This window comes from Callorhinus ursinus, unplaced genomic scaffold (assembly GCF_003265705.2).
Source record: "Callorhinus ursinus isolate GAN/ISIS: 27379988/994484 unplaced genomic scaffold, GSC_fseal_2.0 scaffold4, whole genome shotgun sequence".
NCBI classification, from domain to species: Eukaryota; Metazoa; Chordata; class Mammalia; order Carnivora; family Otariidae; genus Callorhinus; species Callorhinus ursinus.
Window position 1 is genome coordinate 40,838,634 of NW_027397066.1, and position 20,883 is coordinate 40,859,516.

General features: G+C 40.8%; 1 protein-coding gene across 1 annotated transcript; it reads right to left on the reverse strand.

Moving 5' to 3' along the window:
- Positions 1–3,620: 3,620 nt before the first annotated feature.
- Positions 3,621–4,309, reverse strand: LOC141372600 (small ribosomal subunit protein uS7-like). Its single transcript, XM_073891656.1, has one exon. It carries the CDS (start codon positions 4,241–4,243, stop codon positions 3,725–3,727), a length of 519 nt encoding a protein of 172 aa, XP_073747757.1. The 5' UTR covers positions 4,244–4,309; the 3' UTR covers positions 3,621–3,724.
- Between the last annotated feature and the right edge of the window lie 16,574 nt (positions 4,310–20,883).

Consider the following 20,883-nt stretch of genomic DNA (forward strand, 5'->3'; position numbering starts at 1 on the left):
ATAAGATGCTCTGCTCTGAGCACGTAGTTTGTTTGAAGGACATTAGCCGGAAGCTTGGCTAATGTCATTCATGCTCTCTGGTTCCTATCACATGTGGGGCACAGCAGAATCACACTTTGAGCCCGGCAGGCTGCAAGCCAGACTCCTTTGGGGTGCTACCCTAAAGGGCCAGGTCTGCTTTTAAGATTTTCTCTTTATCCCCGGCTTTAAGTAATTTTATCATGATGTGTCTTGGTGCAGTATTCCTTCTTGTGTAGGAGGTTCATTGAGCTTCAGATTGGTGGGTTTATTGTTTTCATTTTGGATAGTGCCTTGATGGTTATTAATATTTTCTTCTACAATGTCTAATCTGCTATTTTTTGAAGCAGAAGAAAGTTGGAGAACTTACTAATGGATATCAAGTCTTATTTTAAAGTGTCAGTAATTTATTTATTTTATTTTATATAAATTCAATTTAATTAACATATAGTGTATTATTAGTTTCTGAGGTAGAATTTAGTGATTCATCAGTTGCATATAACACCCAGTGCTCATTCCATCAAGTGCCCTCCTTCATGCCCATCCCCCAGCTACCCCCTCCTCCACCCACCTCCTCTCCAGCAACCCTCAGTTTGTGTCCTAGAGTTAAGAGTCTCTTATGGTTTGTGTCCTGTGGTACACACACACACACACACACACACACACACACACACACACACGCCCACACAATGGAATATTACTCAGCCATCAAAAAGAATGAAATCTTGCCATTTGCAATGATGTGGATGGAGCTAGAGGGTATTATGCTAAGTCAGTCAGAGAAAGACAATTATCATATGATCTCACTCATATGTGGAATTTAAGAAACAAAACAGATGAACATAGGGGAAGGGAAGGAAAAATGTATAATATGCTATTAATCCCATCTAGTCTATTTTCCATCTCAGACATTTTAGTCTTCCCTTGTCAAATTTTGACTTTCTAAAATTATCTTCCATGTCTCCACTTCACATATTCTGTCTTTCCTCCGGCTATTTGAACATATGGAGTATGGTTACAATAACTGTTTTAGTGTATTTGTCTGTTAATTCATTCATCTGTATCAGTTTTGGGTCAGTTTTGATTGATTTTTTTCTTCTTCACCATGGGTTATATTTCTCTGCTGCTTTGTCTGCCTGGTAATTTTTATAGATGCTAGACATTTTGTATTCTAACTCACTGGGTGCTGAATACTTTAATACTCTTATGAACATTCTTGAGCTTTGTTTTGAAATGCAGTTAATTGGAAACAGTTTGAACCTTGCGGTCTTGCTTTTGGGATTTGTTAGGAGGGATCAGGGCATCATTTGTTGTAGGGCTCATTCGCTGCATGAATTATAGGGTTCCTCAGTGTAGTTGGAAAGAATGGACATAACTGCTTCTCTGGGCTCTGAATACTATTCCCTTGAATTCTTTTGGGTGGTTCGTTCCTCAGACTCAGGTAATTTCCTCAAAGCCGTCCACCGGTCAGCACTCTGTCAAATCCTTGAGGGGATCTTCTACATATCTCCAGACTTCTTTGTGTACCTCTCTTTTCTCAGGTCCTCCGCCTTGTGAACTCTAGGTTCCTTGGTCTTCCCTGTCCCTTATTACTGTCTCCTTCACCCAGGAATCTGCTGGGCTCCCCTTGGTTTTCCCCTGATCCTGCTGCAGTCCGGAAACTCTACCAAGGGAGTGATCTGAGGCAAACTTCAGGCTTCCCTTGTATGTTTCTTGTCCCCCAAGGATCACTGTCCTTTGTTACATGATGCACAAATGTACAATGGAAAACTGTTGTGTCATAGATCTGTCAGGTCTTTAGTTGTTTCATGTAGGTGAATAAACCTATTTTTTGTTACTTCATCCTAGCTGGAAGTGGAGGTCTGGCATCACTAATTTTAAAGGGCTCTTTAAATATTAGAAGTAGTTACCCTTTTTTTTCCAGCTCATATGTTGTTTTTTTTTTCCCCCTCTCTGTTTTGTTTTGTTTTATTTTATGGCCCTTTTTTGCATACTGAAATCTTGCATTAGCTTTTATACAGTCAAATCTAGCAGTATTTCATTGTTTCTGATACTGATGTACTTTAAAGTCTTTCTCCAATCCAAGATTATAATTTCAGCCGTCCCTTTTTGTCATGTACTAGATTCTTACCTACTCTTGTGCTTTATATTCTGATCCACTTCTCTGTTGCTTTATTCTACAGTAGGTATGAATATACTTGAATAGTTGTAGCTCTTTAATGTCTAGAGGGCAAATGATGTGTTAAACATGGCTAGTGGTCCTTCAAAACCCATTCTCACCTTCTTTTATGCAGTTGAATCTCTCAGTGTTTAGGTGAGTGCAGCGGCCCAGTATAGTGACTACATTTCCAGATCTCCCTGGAAGCGGAGTGTGGCTATGTGATCGATATCTGGCCAATGGATTATAAGTGCAAGTGGTGTGTTCAGCCTCTGGGAGGAGTTCCTTAAGGAAAGGAGCATGTCCTTGTCCCCTCCCTTTCCCTTTTCCCCATGCAGACATCATTGTTGGCGCTTGAGCAGACAGCATGGCTCAGCAGTGGAAGCCATGTCTGGGAGTGGCAGGGCTGGAAGATGAGAGGAGACACGTTCTCAGAGACAAGAGGAGCTATTCCAGCCCTACGCCATTCACTTCTGGACTATGCTTACTTGAGAGAGAAATAAGTTTTTATTTTTTTAATTTTGTTTTTCCCACTGTTATTTTGGACTTTCTGTTATTCAGAACTCAACTTAATCCTGAATGATAGAAACTATAGAATTCTTTTGACAAAAATAAATCCTGTCGAAATTTCAACGGAAATTACACTAAATTTGTACATTAATTTAGTGAGAATTGACTTCTTTTTTTTTTAAAAAGGTTTTACTTATTTATTTGAGAGAGAGAGACAGAGATAGAGAGAGAGAGCACAAGCAGAAGGAGCAGCAGGCTGAGGGAGAGGGAGAAGCAGGCTCCCCGCTGAGCAGGGAGCCCGATGTGGGACTCGATCTCAGGGCCCTGGGATCATGACCTGAGCTGAAGGCAGACGCTTAACCAACTGAGCCACCCAGGAGCCCCAGGAGAATTGACTTCTTAACAATATTGTCTTCCCATCCAGGAACATGTTTGGTGCTTTCATTTATTCATGCCTTCTTTTATGTTATAATAAGCATTAAAAAATCCCTCTAAGACCATTTTTATCTTTGTTTTACATATTGTGTGTTTCAAATATGTGTTACCCTTTGAACTATAAAATGAAAACAACACCAAGTAAATTAAAGTATTACAGAACAATGCAGAAATGTAAACCCAGGTTGAACCTAAACAAAGGAAAAGAATCTGCTTGTTAAGTTTGACTCTTTTGTTTATTTGAAAATTTCATGAAAATTTCCCCCGGTACATGATTTCTAAAAAGCAAGTTGGTGGCTGTTTAACAGTCCAGTGTTGCTCAAGGCAGCCTTTTTAAGTATAATTGCTTACCAGAATTACCTAGAGATTCATTTGTACTACATGCTTCTATTTGGGTATCTTACTTCCTCTTCTTCTTCTTTTTTTTTTGTTTTTTGTTTTTTGTTTTTTGTTTTTTGGTGAGGCTGCCCGGAAGGCAGACAGGTTTATTGAAGCCACAGCCAGGTGATCAGCGGTTGGACTTGGCCACACGTTCCAGCTCGTCCTTCTTCTTGATAGCATAGGAATTGGAAGAGCCCTTGGCTGCATTGATGAGCTCATCTGCTAGGACTCGGCAATGGTCTTGTTGTTCCGGAAGGCGGCCTCACGGGCATCTGTGCACAGCAACAAGATGGCCCGATTCACACGGCGCAGGGGGGACACGTCGACAGCCTGACGCCTCAGTGTTCCGGCTCGCCCAATGCAGGTTGAATCCTCCCGGGGACCGCTGTTAATAATTGCATTCACCAGGACCTGCAGGGGGTTCTCACCAGTGAGCAGATAGATGATCTCGAAGGCATGCTTGACAATGCGCACGGTCATGAGTTTCTTGCCATTGTTACGACCATGCATCATCATCGAGTTGGTGAGACGCTCGACAATGGGGCACTGTGCCTTCTGGAAGCTCTTGGCCGCATATTGCCCTGCACTGTGAGGCAGGTACTTGGCATACTTCTCCTTCACTGCAATGTAATCCTGCAAGGAAATGTCATTGATCTGAACGTCATCGGTGCTCCATTTCCCAAAGAGCTTGATGTCAGCGGTCTCCGCCACTGCAGGTGCAGCTGTCTCCCACTCGGTCATCCTGAGGGCACAGCCGGGGCATCACAGTCGATTAGCGTGCACCACGTGCTGCGCTGGCACAGACAGGAAGACTTCTTTTTTTTTTTTTTTACAAGATTTTATTTATTTATTTATTTGTCAGAGAGAAAAAGAGCACAAGCAGGGGGAGCGGCAGGCGAAGGGAGAAGTAGGCTTCCCGCTGAGCAAGGAGCCCAGTGCTCACGACCCTGGGATTGTGACCTGCGCTGAAGGTAGACACTTAATTGACTGAGCCAACTAGGTGTCCCTGGGTATCTTTCTTCTTAACAGGATCCCACCCTTGTTATCTAAGAGTGGTGTGTAATTTTTCTTGGCAGTGTGGGCAGAGGATGGAATGTATAAGGTTTCACTCAATCTCAGGCTTCTCAGCTAAGAAGAGGGCTTGGTATTTGTAATCAGAGGAGCTGCTTTGAGACTTGGAGTAAGTTCCTAATACATGTAAGACTGTGGATGAGTCACTTACCATTTTGGAGTCCCAGTTTCCTTATGCATAACCTGGGCAGGACAAAAATACTAGCTTAAGGTTCTTTCAGGCATAAAAATGCTTTATAAATGAGAAAAGTCTGTATAAATGTTCACGATGGGTTGGTTTTCTCTAATCATAAAATAGCATATTTCTTATTATCTCCAGCCATTTAAAAATTTTTTCAAGTACAAAGATCCTTATTTAAGATAAAAAATTTCCATGAACACTCTATCCTTGGTGATATTTTTATTATCTCTTGATTGATGGAATAAATGAGATAGAGAGTATGAATACTTCAGTAAGAGTTGTGAATGAATAGTTTTCAATCACAGCAACAGTGGAAACAGTAGAAGTTATATGATTAATTCATATTACTCTTCAGTCTATGGATCCTGGTGTTGCAATGCTTTTTGCTGCAAGTAACAGAAAATTTAAAACACAATGGCCTAAACATAAAGAAATATAATATCACATTAATAGCCTGTACAGAAGAGAGGATTCAGGCTTGGTTGATTCATGTGCTCAATGAGGTCAGGACACAGGCTCTTTTTTCTTTTTCTTCAATTTTAATTGCAGTTAGTTAACATACAGTGTTATATTAGTTTTAGGTGTACAACCTAGTGATTCAAAAATTCTATACATTACTCAGTGCTTATTATGGTAAGTGTACTTTTAATCCCATTCACCTATTTCACCCATCCCCCCATTCACCTCTTTTTTTTCCATTTTTCCCCTTTTTATTGTTATGTTAATCACCATACATTACATCATTAGTTTTTGATGTAGTGTTCCATGATTCATTGTTTGTGCATAACACCCAGTGCTCCATGCAGGATGTGCCCTCTTTAATACCCATCACCAGGCTAACCCATCCCCCCACCCCCTCCCCTCTAGAACCCTCAGTTTGTTTCTCAGAGTCCATCGTCTCTCGTGGTTTGTCTCCCCCCCCCCGGCCTTACTCCCCTTCATTCTTCCCCTCCTGCTATCTTCTTCTTTTTTTTTTTCTTAACATATATTGCATTATTTGTTTCAGAAGTACAGATCTGTGATTCAACAGTCTTGCACAATTCACAGTGCTCACCATAGCACATACCCTCCCCAATGTCTATCACCCAGCCACCCCATCCCTCCCACCCCCCACCACTCCAGCAACCCTCAGTTTGTTTCCTGAGATTAAGAATTCCTCATATCAGTGAGGTCATATGATACATGTCTTTCTCTGATTGACTTATTTCACTCAGCATAACACCCTCCAGTTCCATCCATGTCGTTGCAAATGGCAAGATCTCATTCCTTTTGATGGCTGCATAATATTCCATTGTGTATATATACCACATCGTCTTTATCCATTCATCTGTCGATGGACAGCTTGGCTTTTTCCACAGTTTGGCTATTGCCCCCACTCACCTCTTTTCTGGTAATCATCAGTTTGTTCTCTAGAGTGAAGAGTTTGTTTCTTGGTTTGTCTCTTGTTTCTTTGTTCAACTCTTTTGTTTCTTAAATTCCACACATGAGTGAAATTATGTGGGATTTGTCTCTCTTTGACTTATGTCACCTAGCATAATACTCTCATAATCCGTCCATATTGTTGCAAATGGTAAGATTTCATTCTTTTTATGGCTAAACAATGCTATTCCATTGTGTATATATATACCACATCTTCTTTATCCATTCATCTACTTGGGCTGCTTCTATAATTGGCTATTTTAAATAATGCCTCAAAAAACACAAGGGTGCATATATCTTTTTGAATTAGTATTTTTGTATTCTTTGGGCAAATACCCAGTAGTGGAATTAGTGGATCATATGGTAATTCTATTTTTAATTTTTTGAGGAACTTCCATACTGTTCTCCAGAGTGGCTGCCCCAGTTTGCATTCCCACCAACAGTGCAAGAGGGTTCCTTTTTCTCCACATCTTCTCCAACACTTGTTGTTTCTTGTGTTGTTCATTTTAGCCACTTTGACAGGTGTGAGGTGATATCTCACTGTGGTTTTGATTTGCATTTCTCTGATGATGAGTGATGTTGAGCATCTTTTCATGTGCCTGTTGGCCATCTGTATGTCTTCTTCAGGATCCAGCTTCTTTACATCTGTCCTCAATGCTGGCTTCCCCTTAGTTATGCAGCAGGATAGCTGCAGCTGCGCCAGCACTCACCTCCAGACAGGGCAATGTCTGAGGAAAAAGAGAGACAATGTATTTCAAACCACCTGTTTTAGAAAAAGGAAGCTTTCCCCAGAATCCCCCGTCTGTCCTAATGACCTCTGACCATACCTATTGGCCAATTTTAAGCTGCATGCCCATTTCTGAAACACCATAAATGTAAATGAGATTATTTTATATCAATCTGGCTCATCCTCGGAGAGGATGGAGATGCCTCATTCTCCTGAGGCAATGGTTGTCTAGGGGACAAAATTGAAGTTTATTTAGTATAGCAGAGGCCATTGGTGCACACTGATAGCTTCCTATTGCAAGCATCGGTTTCTCTCTCTTCTTCTTTCTGAGAGATTTCTCTGGGATCTCCTTTCTCTGAGGGATTTCCTTTCTCTGAGGGATTTCACAGGAACTTGCTTGGCTTTCATGTGGGGCAGACTGGAAAGTGCCAAGAAATTGATGCTCCTGGAAGTGGCCGTCAATCAATGATGGAGGAGAACTGAGAGTGCCCCTTGGTGGGAAAACTTGGAGGTTTGTTACCCCGTCTCTTTAGGTCCCCAGTGGCACTGAACTCCAGTTGCCCACAGTGATAATCTACTCATTAACACACTCCGTATTGACTTCCTTCCTCTCCTATGTCACTTCCTCAGGTTGTGTCAGTGATTCCTGGTACCACCCCTCAGACAAACCACTGCCTCAGGGTCTCCTTCTGGGGGAGCTCAACCTCAGCTGGTAGGAAGGAAGAAGGAGAAAAGAGTTCTGTGTAGGAAACTAACAATGTCTACTACAGGCAGGTAGAGATTCTGGAACCACTTGTAAAACCCCCTAGGGTTTATATTTATTGATCTCCAACTATGGTCTCCCTAAATGACCTCACAACTAAGATGGAGTCTCAGTAGTGTCAAGAATACATATGGACCTGCTAACTTTTTCACAAAATGTAAAATTGTAGACCATCTGGAAACTTGAGGGCTATAATTAGTACATATAAACTCTTCTTTATGAGCTTCTGAGGTTTTATTTAGCCAAAATGCTTCAGATTGAAAAAAATATTTTTTAACCTAAATAATGTATTTTTTATTTCAAAATCCTGTATTTACCAAAACAAAAATGTAGTGGGAAGAATGATACTGTTTTATATTTTTGTAAATCTCTGTTTTTATTGCTTTAAATCTTTTTTTAAATTTCTTCCCTCTTCCACCCCCTACCTCTGGCAACCATCAATCTAGTCTCCATATCTATGAACTTGTTTCTCTTTCTTTCTTTCTCTTTCTTTCTTTCTTTCTTTCTTTCTTTCTTTCTTTCTTTCTTTCTTTTTCTTTCTTCTTTCTTTCTTTTTCTTTCTTTCTTTCTTTCTTTCTTTCTTTCTTTCTTTCTTTCTTTCTTTCTTTCTCTCCCTCTTTCTTTCTCTCTTTCTTCTTTCTTTCTTCTTTCTCTCTTTCTCTACCTCTTTCTTTCTTTCTTCCTTTCTTCTTTCTAGATTCCACATATAAGAAGAGATCATATAGTATTTGTCTTTCTCTGACTTATTTCACTTAGCATAATGCTATCAAGGTCCATCTATGTTGTTGTAAAGGGCAAGATTTCATTCATGCACTGATGGACTTAGGTTGTTTCTCTATATTGGCTATTGTAAATAATGCTGTAGTAAACATATATGAAAATTTTTGAATATAGTTTTTCTTCCCCATATATCCATCTTTCTCCATCTGGGAAAAAGATGTTTATTTCTTAAGACTTTGGGTTATTTGAGATTTGGATCACTTTACTAAATCTGCTTCATAGGGATTTGGGGGATTGTTATTATGCGTGGAATAATATTTTTAAAAGAATTTTATTTTTTCAAATAAAGTCTTTGGCTCATTGGTTTATAATATTCTTGGAATTATTACTTCAAACTGTGAGTTTCAAAAGGGATATGGCCAATGAATGGAAAGGAAAAATTGAAAGCTTGATTTTCCTCAACTAAAATTGGAAGGCAGAACTCTATCACTCATATTTTCACAGATGCCATGTGGCTGGAACCTTGGACATCTGGGATGTGGGCGGTTCAGGCTTTCTTCAGCTTCTTACTGGAAATTGAGGAGTTTTCTTGACAGCAGTAATAAATCAAACATCCACAGGAAGCAAAGAGATAATTGAAATGAAACATAAGCTGTGAAATGTTCTCCCTGAGATTATGGAGTCTCTTTCTTTGGTGGTTTTTCTCTTTGGATCTGCTAGAGAAATGGGTCTTTAGGAGGATGCAGGACTTGGAGATGTCAAAATTACTTGCTTTTGTGGATATTTAACCTGTACATAGGTTAAGTTAACTTAGCACATTCCATAAGCTCTAGGTAGCCTAACTTGTCTTAGGCTCTTACAAATCCATGGTATTTTTTGACTTTCTGAATTTAAATTTTTGAGCTGATTTAATGTAAATGTCCTTCAACAGGTATAATAAACACTATAAAGGGATTTATCGCATAGGAATATAGAATTGCATGGGATATAAATGCATATTTTCAAAATTTCATTCTGAAGGATACAGTGGAGTCAGATATAACTAATTGAACCATAACTCTTTCCACAGGAGGCCTCTTTTTTTAAAAAAATTATTTTATTATGTTATGTTAATCACCATACATTACATCATTAGTTTTTGATGTAGTGTTCCGTGATTCATTGTTTTCGTATAACACCCAGTGCTCCATTCAATACTCCACAGGAGGCCTCTTGAGAAGATCACTAGTGTTGGGGCCACCACATTCATAAGCAATTTCCGTTCAATTGAAGGCTTCTAATGTATTTTAATCTGATTTTGTGGCTAACAATAAAACATTGGCCTTGGATATATTTGACTCAATACTCTGAAAAACTATTTTAGATCATAATTAAATCATATTTAAAAAATGAAGTTACAGGCGGCATAGACATTTTCACAATATTTATTCTTCCAATCCATGAGCATGGAATGTTTTTCCATCTCTTTGTGTCTTCTTCAGTTTCTTTCATGAGTGTTCTGTAGTTCCTAGAGTATAGATCTTTTACCTCTTTGGTTAGGTTTATTCCCAAGCATCTTATAGTTTTTGGTGTTATTGTAAATGGAATAGATTCCTTAATTTCTCTTTCTTCAGTCGCATTGTTAGTGTATAGAAATGCAATTGATTTCTGTGCATTGATTTTGTATCCTGCCACATCACTGAATTGCTGTATGAGTTCTAGTAATTTGGGGGTGGAGTCTTTTGGGTTTTCCACATAAAGTATCATGTCAACTGTGAAGAGAGAGAGTTTGACTTCTTCTTTGCCAATTTGAATGCCATTTATTTATTTATTTATTTATTTATTTATTTATTTATTTATTTTTGTTGTCTGATTGCTGAGGCTAGGATTTCTAATACTATGTTGAACAATAATGTTGAGAGTGGGCATCCCTGTCGTGTTCCTGACCTTAAGGGAAAAGCTCTCAGTTTTTCCCCATTGAGAATGATATTCACTGTGGGTTTTTCATAGATGACTTTTATGATATTGAGGTATGTTCCCTCTAACCCTATATTTTGAAGAGTTTTAATCAGGAAAGGATGCTGTATTTTGTCAAATGCTTTTTCTGCATCAATTGAGAGGATCATATGATTCTTGTCTTTTCTTTTATTAATGTGCTCTATCACATTGATTGATTTGCAAATGTTGAACCACCCTTTGTGTCCCAGAAATAAATCCCACTTGATCGTGGTGAATTAACCTTTTACTGTACTGTTGGATCTTATTGGCTAGGATCTTGTTGAGTATTTTGACATCCATGTTCATCAGGGATATTGGTCTGTAATTCTCCTTTTTGGTAGGGTCTTAGCCTGGTTTTGGAATCAGGGTAATGCTGGCCTCATAGAACGAGTTTGGAAGTTTTCCTTCTGTTTCTATTTTTTGAAACAGTTTCAGTGGAATAGGTATTATTCCTTCTTTAAATGTTTGGTAGAATTCCCCTGGGAAGCCATCTGGCCCTGGACTCTTGTTTTTTGGGGAGGTTTTGAATTACTGCTTTAATTTCGTTACTAGATATTGGTCTATTCAGATTGTCTATTTCTTCCTGTTCCAGTCTTGGTAGTTTACAAGTTTCCAGGAAGGCATCCATTTCATCCAGGTTGCTTAATTTGTTGGCATATAGTTGCTAGTAATAATTTCTAATAATTGTTTCTATTTCCTTGGTGTTAGTTGTGATCTCTCCTCTTTCATTCATGATTTTATTGATTTGGGTCTTTTCTCTTTTCTTTTGGATAAACCTGGCCAGAGGTTTATTGATCTTATTAATTCTTTCAAAGAACCAGCTTCCAGTTTCATTGATCTGTTCTACTATTTTTCTGGTTTCTATTTCATTGATATCTGCTCTAATCTTTATTATTTCTCTTCTCCTGCTTGATTTAGGTTTTATTTGCTGTTCTTTCTCCAGCTCCTTTAGGTGTAAGGTTAGCTTGTACATTTGGGATTTTTCCACTTTTTTGAGAGAGGCTTGGATGGCTATGTATTTCCCCCTTAGGACCGCCTTTGTAGTATCCCATAGGTTTTGGACCAATGTGTTTTCATTCTCATTAGTTTCCATGAATTGTTTAAGTTCTTCTTTAATTTCCTGGTTGACCCAATCATTCTTTAGCAGGGTGCTCTTTAACTTCCAAGTGTTTGAATTCCTTCCAAATTTTTTTTTTGTGATTGAGTTCCAGTTTCAAAGCATTGTGGTCTGATAACATGCAGGGAATAATTGCAGTCTTTTGGTATCAGTTAAGACTTGATTTGTGACCCAGGATGTGGTCTATTCTGGAGAAAAATCCATGTGCATTCGAGAAGAATGAGTAAGATAAACTCAAAATGGATGAAAGACCTCAATGTGAGACAGGAATCCATCAAAATCTTAGAGGAGAACATAGGTAGTAACCTCTTCAACATCGGCCACAGCAACTTCTTTTAAGACACGTCCCCAAAGGCAAGGGAAACAAAAGCGAAAATGAACTTTTGGGCCTTCATCATGATAAAAAGATTCTGCACAGCAAAGGAAACAGTCAACAAAGCTAAGAGGCAACCCATGGAATGGGAGAAGATATTTGCAAATGACATTACAGATAAAAGGCTGGTATCCAAGATCTATAAAGAACTTCTCAAACTCAAAACCCAAAAAACAAATAATTCAGTCAAAAAATGGGCAGAGGGGGCACCTGGGTGGCTCAACCAGTTAGGTGTCTGCCTTCGACTCAGGTCATGATCCCAGGGTCCTGGGATCCAGACCCGCATGGGGGATCCCTGCTCAGTGTGGAGCCTGCTTTTCCTTCCCCCTCTGCCTGCCACCCCCCCTGCTTGTGCTCTCTCTCTCTCTGTGTCAAATAAATAAATAAAATATTTTTAATAAAAAATTAAAAAAAATAGGCAGAAGACATGAACAGACACCTCTCAAAAGAAGACATACAAATGGCTAACAGACACGGGAAAAAATGTTCAACATCACTAGCCATCAGGGAAATACAAATCAAAACCACAATGAGATACCATCTTCCACCAGTTAGAATGACATAAATTAACAAAACAAGAAACAACAAATGTTGGCGAGGATGTGGAGAAAGGGGAACCCTCTTACACTCTTGGTGGGAAGTGGCTTGTATCCCACTCTGGAAAACAGTATGGAGGTTCCTCAAGATGTTAAAAATACAGCTATCCTATGACCTAACAATTGCACTACTAAGTATTGACCCCAAAGATGCACCTCAAGATGTTAAAAATACAGCTATAATATGACCTAACAATTGCACGACTAAGTATTGACCCCAAAGATGCAGAAGTAGTGAAAATAAGGGGTGTGTGCACCCCAATGTTCATAGGAGCAATGTCCACAATAGCCAAACTGTGGAAAGAGCTGAGATGCCCTTCAGCAGATGAATGGATAAAGGAGATGTGGTCCATATATACAATGGAATATTACTCAGCCGTCAGAAAGGATGAATACCCACCATTTGCATCGAAATGGATGGAACTGGAGGGGATTATGCTAAGTGAAATAAGTCAGGCAGAGAAAGACGATTGTCATATGGTTTCACTCATATGTGGAACATAAAAAATAGTGCAGAGGGCCACAGGGGAAGGGAGGGAAAACTGAACGGGAAGAAATCAGAGAGGAAGACAAATCATGAGAGACTCTGGACTCCAGGAAACAAACTGAGGGTTTCAGAGGGGAGGGGGATCGGGGGATGGGGTAGCCCGGTGATGGGTATTAAGGAGGGCGCCTGTTGTAATGAGCACTGGGTGTTATATGCAACTAACAAATCATGGAACACTACATCAAAAACTAGTGATGTACTATATGCTGGCTAACTGAACATAATAAAAAAAATAGAAAGGAAGTGTTGGAGAGAATATGCAAGTGTTCCAATTCCTCGTGAAAATGTGAAATGGCATCGCTGCCATGGAAAACAGTATGGTGGTTCCTCAAAAAGTTAAACAGAATTACCATGATGCAGCAGTTCCACTTCTGGAAAGAACTGAAATGCAGGCACTTGAACAGATGCTTGTATACCATATGTTCGTAGCAGCATTCTTCATGATAGCCAAAAGATGGAAATAACCCAAATGTCCATTGATGGATGAGTGGGTAAACAAAATGTGGTGTAAACCTACAATGGAACATTATTCAGCCTTATAAAGAAATGAAATTCTGATACATGTTACCTCATGGATGAACCTTGAAGAGATTAAGCTAAATGAATAAAACCAGACACAGAAGGACAAATATTGTGTAATTCCACTTATATGAAGTAACTACAGTAGTCAAATTCACAGAGACAGAAAAGAGGATGGAGGTTACCAGAGGATGGGGCTGTGGGGAACTGGGGAGTTATTATTTAAAGAGTACAGAGTTTCAGTTTGGAATAATGAAATGTTCTGGAAATGGAGAGCAGTCATGGCTGCACAACAACGTGAATGTTCCTAATGCCACTGAATGGTAAAATTGAAGATGGTTAAATGGTAAGTTTTCTGTTATGCATATTTTATTGCCAAAAATCCCCCAAAACAAAGCAAAACAAAACAGAACATGAAAACGATATGACCAGGTAATGGAAATCTTGGAACTTGGAATCTTCCGTGAGGGCTTTCTGCTATGAAAAGGTGGAGCCTTGGAGCAGGTAATCCTTTGTTTAGTAGAGCACACTAAAAGGGGTTATTTGGATCACAAAATCAGATCCAGAGAATAATTATGCATTTGTGTGTGTGTGCAGGCACGCACTGTAGTTGATAAAGTAATCGCTTTATGTCCGAAAGGAAACACTGTTTTGGAGGTTTAGGCTGGGAGCTAGAGTTGAGGGTAGGGTCTCAGACTGGTAAAGGAAGCCAAGAAATTGGTGTCGAGCGGTAATCTATGGGAAAGAACATGACGGGGCGGGGGGAATCTCTATCCCAGGGTGTGACTAAGGAATGTCTAATACGGAGTTTTAATGGTTGCCTTTTACCATGCTGTGTTGTTAATCCCCCCTCTATTTCCCCAACTTTGAGTCAAAACATGTGATGCACAGTAACCTTGAGCTAGTGATTCTTTAGAGGGGAGGGGGACTGGGAAGTGTTCAGCAGGGCATAAAATAGGCCAGTGGAACAAGGTGACATCTGTAGGACTGAATGTGATGGTCAGAAAGAAGGCTGCAGCCTGGACTGTCAAGAGAATGAGACTCTCCTTCCTGCTCTCCAATAATCCCTGGAGGAGATTGGAGGGAGACTTCCCACAGTGTGGGCAGTGGGGGTTCCAGCCATTTCATGTGGATGTTAAAAGGGTATTAACACCAGAAGCCATGAGAATTTGGGGACACCAGGGTTACAAAGGGAACCGATGTTATTGTGTAAATCAAACATATTTTTGTGCCTTTGCTGGGGTAATTCTCTTTTGTTTTAGATCTTTGACATTTTCTTACCCAGCTGATTAAGTTTTGTGGAAAAGATAATTTAAATTGATAATTTACTACAGTCACAAGCTAAGGTTGCTGCCATATGTGCTTATCATAGGAAGCACAAATGATCAAAGTCAAACAGAACAGTTTTGTATGTAGCATATTCCACAGAACTGTCTTGTGTTCATTAACAGTGGTGAGGAAAATAAACTGACGTCAGCTGTGGACATTGCCAAAGTAGACATTTGCTCTCTGTTAGCTTCAATCCTCCTCTCCTGGGCTTACTGCATCCCATGATGGGCTCCCAGAGCTAGGTCTGCTTTCTGTAGGGCTTCCAGTGATAAGGATGGGAGAATCTCCTGCTCAGAGCTCAGCCGTCCCGTTGGAACTCTCTCTCTTCCTCTTCTTGTGGAACATCTGGAAGCCTCAATCAGAGGTCGTTGAGCCGGTCCCATCCTGAGATAGAAATTTTAGGCATGGCATTGTGGCTGACATGTGCAATACCAGCGCGCCCGGGCTTACAACCTCTACATGTTGGAAGAAGCAATTGGTGTGTTCATCGGCAGATGTGATCCATCTGGGATCCTGAAAGGAGATCACGGTCCTCAGTGAATGCAAGTGGAAGAGGGGAATATAGCTCCTGTTCCCGTTCACACTCACAGAGCAGTGACTGGTCCAATGAGATCTCTTGGGGTCTTCTCAAGACAGTGTCCCAAATGGCCAAAGTTGGCTCCTGGCTGTCACTTATATGCAGGAGAGGAGAGGAGAATTTGCGTGGGTAGGGAGAAAGAGAACATAAGATGATTGAAATTTTACTAAGGATCTGAGAGATCAATAGGCCTCTGGCACAGACAGAAGGCTTCACCTCTGGGAAGGCAGAACAACTGTCTGCTAAGAAAGCTCTAAAATACCTACATGACTCATGCATGCTTTGTATGTGCACCGTGAGAGTATACATGGGTGTGCATGTATGTGTGTGTGTGGGGGGGTGTTGCAAGTTCTTGGGACCTGCTCCTCTCTCCCAATTTTTTCTTTATTGAGGTAAAATTCACATAACATAAAATTAACCATTTAAAAATATACAACTCATTGGCACTTAAGGACATTCACAATGTTGTGCAACCTCCACCTCTATCTAGTTCCAAAACATTTTATCCCCTAAAAGGAGACCATGTACTAATTAAGCAGTCTTCCCAGATCCCTCCTTTAAGCCCCTGACAACCACATATCTGCTTTTTGTCTCTATGATTTTACCTATTTTGGATATATCATTTAAATGGAGTCCTACAGTATGTGACCTTTTGTGTCTAGATTCTTTTGCTTAGAATAGTATTTTTGAGGTTCATCCTGTTGTAGTATTTATCAATATTTCATTCCTCTTTTTTTTTTTTAAAGATTTTTATTTATTTATTTGGGAGAGAGAGAGAGACAGCATGAGTTGGGGGGGGCAGAGAGAAAGAGAGAGAGAGAAGCAGACTGCGCACTGAGCACGGAGCCTGATGTGGGGCTTGATCCCAGGACACCGGGATCATGACCTGAGCCAGAAGTGGATGCCCAACTGACTGAACCACCCTTTATTCCTCTTTATGGCTGGATAATATCCCATTGTATGACCACACCACATTTTGTTTACCCATTCACCAGTTGATAGACACTTCAGTAGTTTCTATCTACCCTTTGGCTAAATTTTTATTTATCTTATTTGATTTTTAAATTAAGTTTTAATTTTAATTCCAGTATAATTAACATACAATGTTCTATTAACTTCAGGTGTACAATCGAGTGATTGATTCAACACTTCCATACATCACTGGGTGCTCATCACAAGTGCCCTCCTTAATCCCATCACCTTTTTCACCCATTCCCCACCCCCACCCCATCCACCTCCCCTCTGGTAATGACACTTTGGCTGTTTTTTAATAATGCTCTACTAAATATTTGTTTTGTTTTGTTTTCTAAACATTTGTATACAAGTTTTTGTTCGACATTCCTTTCCCCTTTTATACTGTGCCTTTCTCAGTGCATTAGAGAGGAAAAAATTACAAACGTTAAACAAAACCCCTTCAAACATGAAATCAGATACATAAGTTGTGGTTGTCCTGTTTATTCTATGACCACCGATACAAGCATCGCAAACTAAAAATAAAGATAAGCTATCACAAACGGCTAAAAACAAATAATATAAACTCTATATTCCACCTGACAGGGAAGTGTCTTTGAATTTTTGTTCATCTTTAAAAATTGAAGTTGGGAATAACAGACAATGCATTTTGGGTATGGCTGATGTCAGAATGATTTTATTTATTTTTATTTTTATTTTTTTTATTTTTTTTAAAGATTTTTATTTATTTATTTGACAGAGAGAGACACAGCGAGAGAGGGAACACAAGCAGGGGGAGTGGGAGAGGGAGAAGCAGGCTTCCCGCGGAGCAGAGAGCCCGATGCGGGGCTCGATCCCAGGACCCTGGGATCATGACCTGAGCCGAAGGCAGACGCTTAACGACTGAGCCACCCAGGCGCCCCTGATGTCAGAATGATTTTAAAGATCACCAAACAATAAAGTCACACTGGAAGTAAAGGCCTCGACCAATGTGTGGCGTCCACCAATACATTGCACATTTACATATTTATGTATTTTTATACTTATGTGCTTATGTATTTATATATTTTCAATATATAGTGTATAACATACAATACAATTTAAAGATTTTATTTATTTATTTAATTGACCGAGAGAGAGAGAGAGAGAGACAGCGTGAGGGGGAACACAAGCAGGGGGAGTGGGAGAGGGAGAAGCAGACTCCCCGCTGAGCGGGGAGCCCGATGCGGGGCTTGATCCCAGGACCCCGGGATCATGACCTGAGCTGAAGGCAGTCGCTTAACCAACTAAGCCACCCGGGCGCCCCTTATATAATACAATTTAAATAGGACAGTTACATATATTAAGTTGAAATCAAGTGTCTAAAAACGAGAAAAATGATAAATCATGACAGCCAGTAGATTATGCCCACGCCCCCCTCTTCCTTTCCAGTTATGGACTGGTTGCTTGGAAATTAATTTCTCTAATGGGAATGTGTTAAAGAGGGAAAAGAGGTGCGAATGGGGAGGTGAGGGTAGAACCAGGACAAGTAGGCTACTTTGGTGTGTCCAGAAGCCAGAAGTCAGAAGCCAGGAAGATGGGACATCCAGCCGTCCTGTTCCCCTCCTGCAAGCAGCCAAGTGTCGTCAGACATGCTCCGAGTTGGATCCTTCTCAGAGAGGCCCTAAGGTGCTTCCCCTTCAGGACTGCTTTTATCAGGGAGGGAGCTACAGCTGAAGGTCAAGCGTGGACCCTGTGACGATCAGCACTGGCTGAGCGAATGAGGGTGTTGGGACAGCAGGGACCACCGACTACCTCCCCCCATCAGCCCCTAACCACGGGGCCACCAACCTTTAAGTGCAAACTACGTAAAAAGGGAGAGTGCATGTGAAAGTGTCTCCCAGGGAGTGGATGACTGCGTATTTCCTTTGTGGCAGGTGACCTTTCCTATCTGAGAGAGACTCAGCAGCAGAGAAGGCCATAGTGAGCTGGTAAGATCGGACTTTGTTATTTCATCTGCAGCAGCTGTCGATAATACAGGAGCACCTCTTATTCATTGGCAGCAGAGCCCTGATTTTTTTCTCAGGAGCTAAGGAGACTAGTGGATTTCTAGTCCTCTGTAGATGAGAGGCTCAGCTAACAGCCAGCCCCGAGTGCCCACTACACATGTATAGAGAGCGAGCTGACGATCCCTGGTCCGACTGCGGCTCAGGGAATGGAGTTCTCTGTGAGCTCTGACCTCTTCCAGGCAGTCTTATGTCTGACTCCAACAAGTTTATTGTTTTAGTGACATTTGTAAGAAAATATGAGATCTGAATGGAGCACTGGGTGTTACACGCAAACAATGAATCATAGAACACTACATCAAAAACTAATGATGTAATGTATGGTGATTAACGTAACAAAATAAAAAAATAAAAGTACTTAAAAAAAAAGAAAGTATGAGATCTGGCATGGACAAACTGGTAAGACATTCAATTCTAGAACAGAATTAAGGGGAAACTCTTGCTTCGCAAGGCCAAACATGATATGAGCCAAATAAAACTTTTAAATCCAGCCTTTACGCAAAAGTCAATAATTTTTGTTTTCCTTAAATCTTTTTCTTTTTTCTTTTTTCTGGACAAGCCTCATCTGGAAGTCACCAAAGTCAAAAGACAAATGGCAAGAAGTGGTTATTAAACCATCTGTAATTCTTAAAAACTGAAAATGCCTCTGAGAAATTGCAGTGGAGATCCTGGGGAAGGTAACTTCTTTGGATTGGTTATAAGTTTTCGCTGTCTTAGACAAATGAATGGTTGATATCAAATGGTTTGGTCTTACGGAAAGAATCCTAATTACCACTATGGAGGGTTACATACAACTTGTTAAAAGCCTAAGGGCTTAGGGGCTTTCTTTCTTTCTTTCTTTCTTTCTTTCTTTCTTTCTTTCTTTCTTTCTTCTTTCTTTTTTGAAAACGTTTTATTTTTTTAAGTAATCTCTACACCCAACGTGGGGCTCAAACTTACAACCCTGAGATCAAGAGTCGCATGCTCTGCTGACTGAGCCAGCCAAGGTTTGCTTGTTGACTAGAGGATAGAAAATGCACTGTTCCTACGATGTCTGTGTGTGTCTATCTGTGTGACATTTCCCTTGCTGAGTCTGGCTCAAGGAAGGAAGGGTGCAGCAGTCCTTTCCAGAATGCTACCCCATGAACAGCCAGTTGCTAATGGCTGCAAGTGCCCTTGGATTTGCAGAATCATTTCATATGCAGATCAAGGAAACAGCATAGGACCTCCAGTCAGAAGACTTGGCTCAGGATCCTGGCTCTGCCACTGGCAGCTGAATGACCCTAGACAAGACACCTAACCCCCTCTGGCCCCATTGCCTCATCTATACAAAGGGCATCTGTACTTGATCGTCTCCAGAGTCCCCGCTGGCCCTAGCAGCCATGACCCTTTGTTTTAGTCAAGGCTTTGGCATATCTACAGACAGCTGGGTTTAGAGACCCGGTTTATCAACAGCATCTGCATAATTTACCACTTCCTTAAGTCCCAGTATTTTTCAGATGCTTGCTGCTCTGTGGAATCTACAGTGCTTTCCAGCTGAATGGTGGGCAGAGGCTTTTTGCCCCTTTCCTTATGGGGCAGAAAATCTGGCTAAAATATTGAAAGCGAGAACGAGTGGTATGAAAGAAGTATATTCATTTTAGAAAGTTTCCTCTGCTCTCGGCCACAGAAGAGCCTACTCTGCTGCTTTCCCTTTGGCCCGCATTTTAGGCACATTGACCCAGAACGAAGCAATAAAAAGAACACGCTGCTTTTTCTGGCTTCGTACTGCCTGAGGGAAGCGAAAAGCAGCTTCTTTTCACAACGTATCTCCTTGCACCTTCTGACAGTGTCTCTTTCAGCTACTGAAATGGAAGACCACGACCCAAAAGGCCATCTCAGGAAGTGGAATTGAGAGAACCTAGAAAGGGAATCCAAAGGGGAGTCAATCTGGAGGGACGGCAGTGGGCCCTGAAGCCCGTGTCAGGGAGGGAACCAGGAGCATCTGTGACAACACCAGGCAAGAGAAGAAGAAATTGTTTGAGGTCTCTGAGGTCATGGACTGGGGGCTCTCTAGCTGAAGGCTTGACCTTTCTTCAAGGAGAGGCTGGGAATAGAGCACGCTTGCTGAATGATGGCCACCTTCCCAGGATAACACTGCCACTGGGTCAGAGGGGAGAGTTGTTGCTTTTCTGTTCTGACTACCTGCTGAGTTTGTTTGTGGCCCATTCAGGTCTGTGGAATCCTCTGGCCCTTCCTGTTTTGCCTGGACCGTCTGTATCTTTCTTCCTGTATCCTTCCCTTGGGTTGGCTCTGGGACAACACTTAACTTTTACAACTGGACAACAGAATTACTCCATTTTCCTTCCCTCTCAGGGGACAGCACTCACTGAGATGTCTTTGTGAGGTCGGAAATGCTGCACGAGACCCAGTGCTCTGGTTTCTGGCGCTGGTTTGCTCTTTGTTTCCCAGCAGAATCTTCTCTGTCCAGCCTGTGAGAAGAGTATCTCT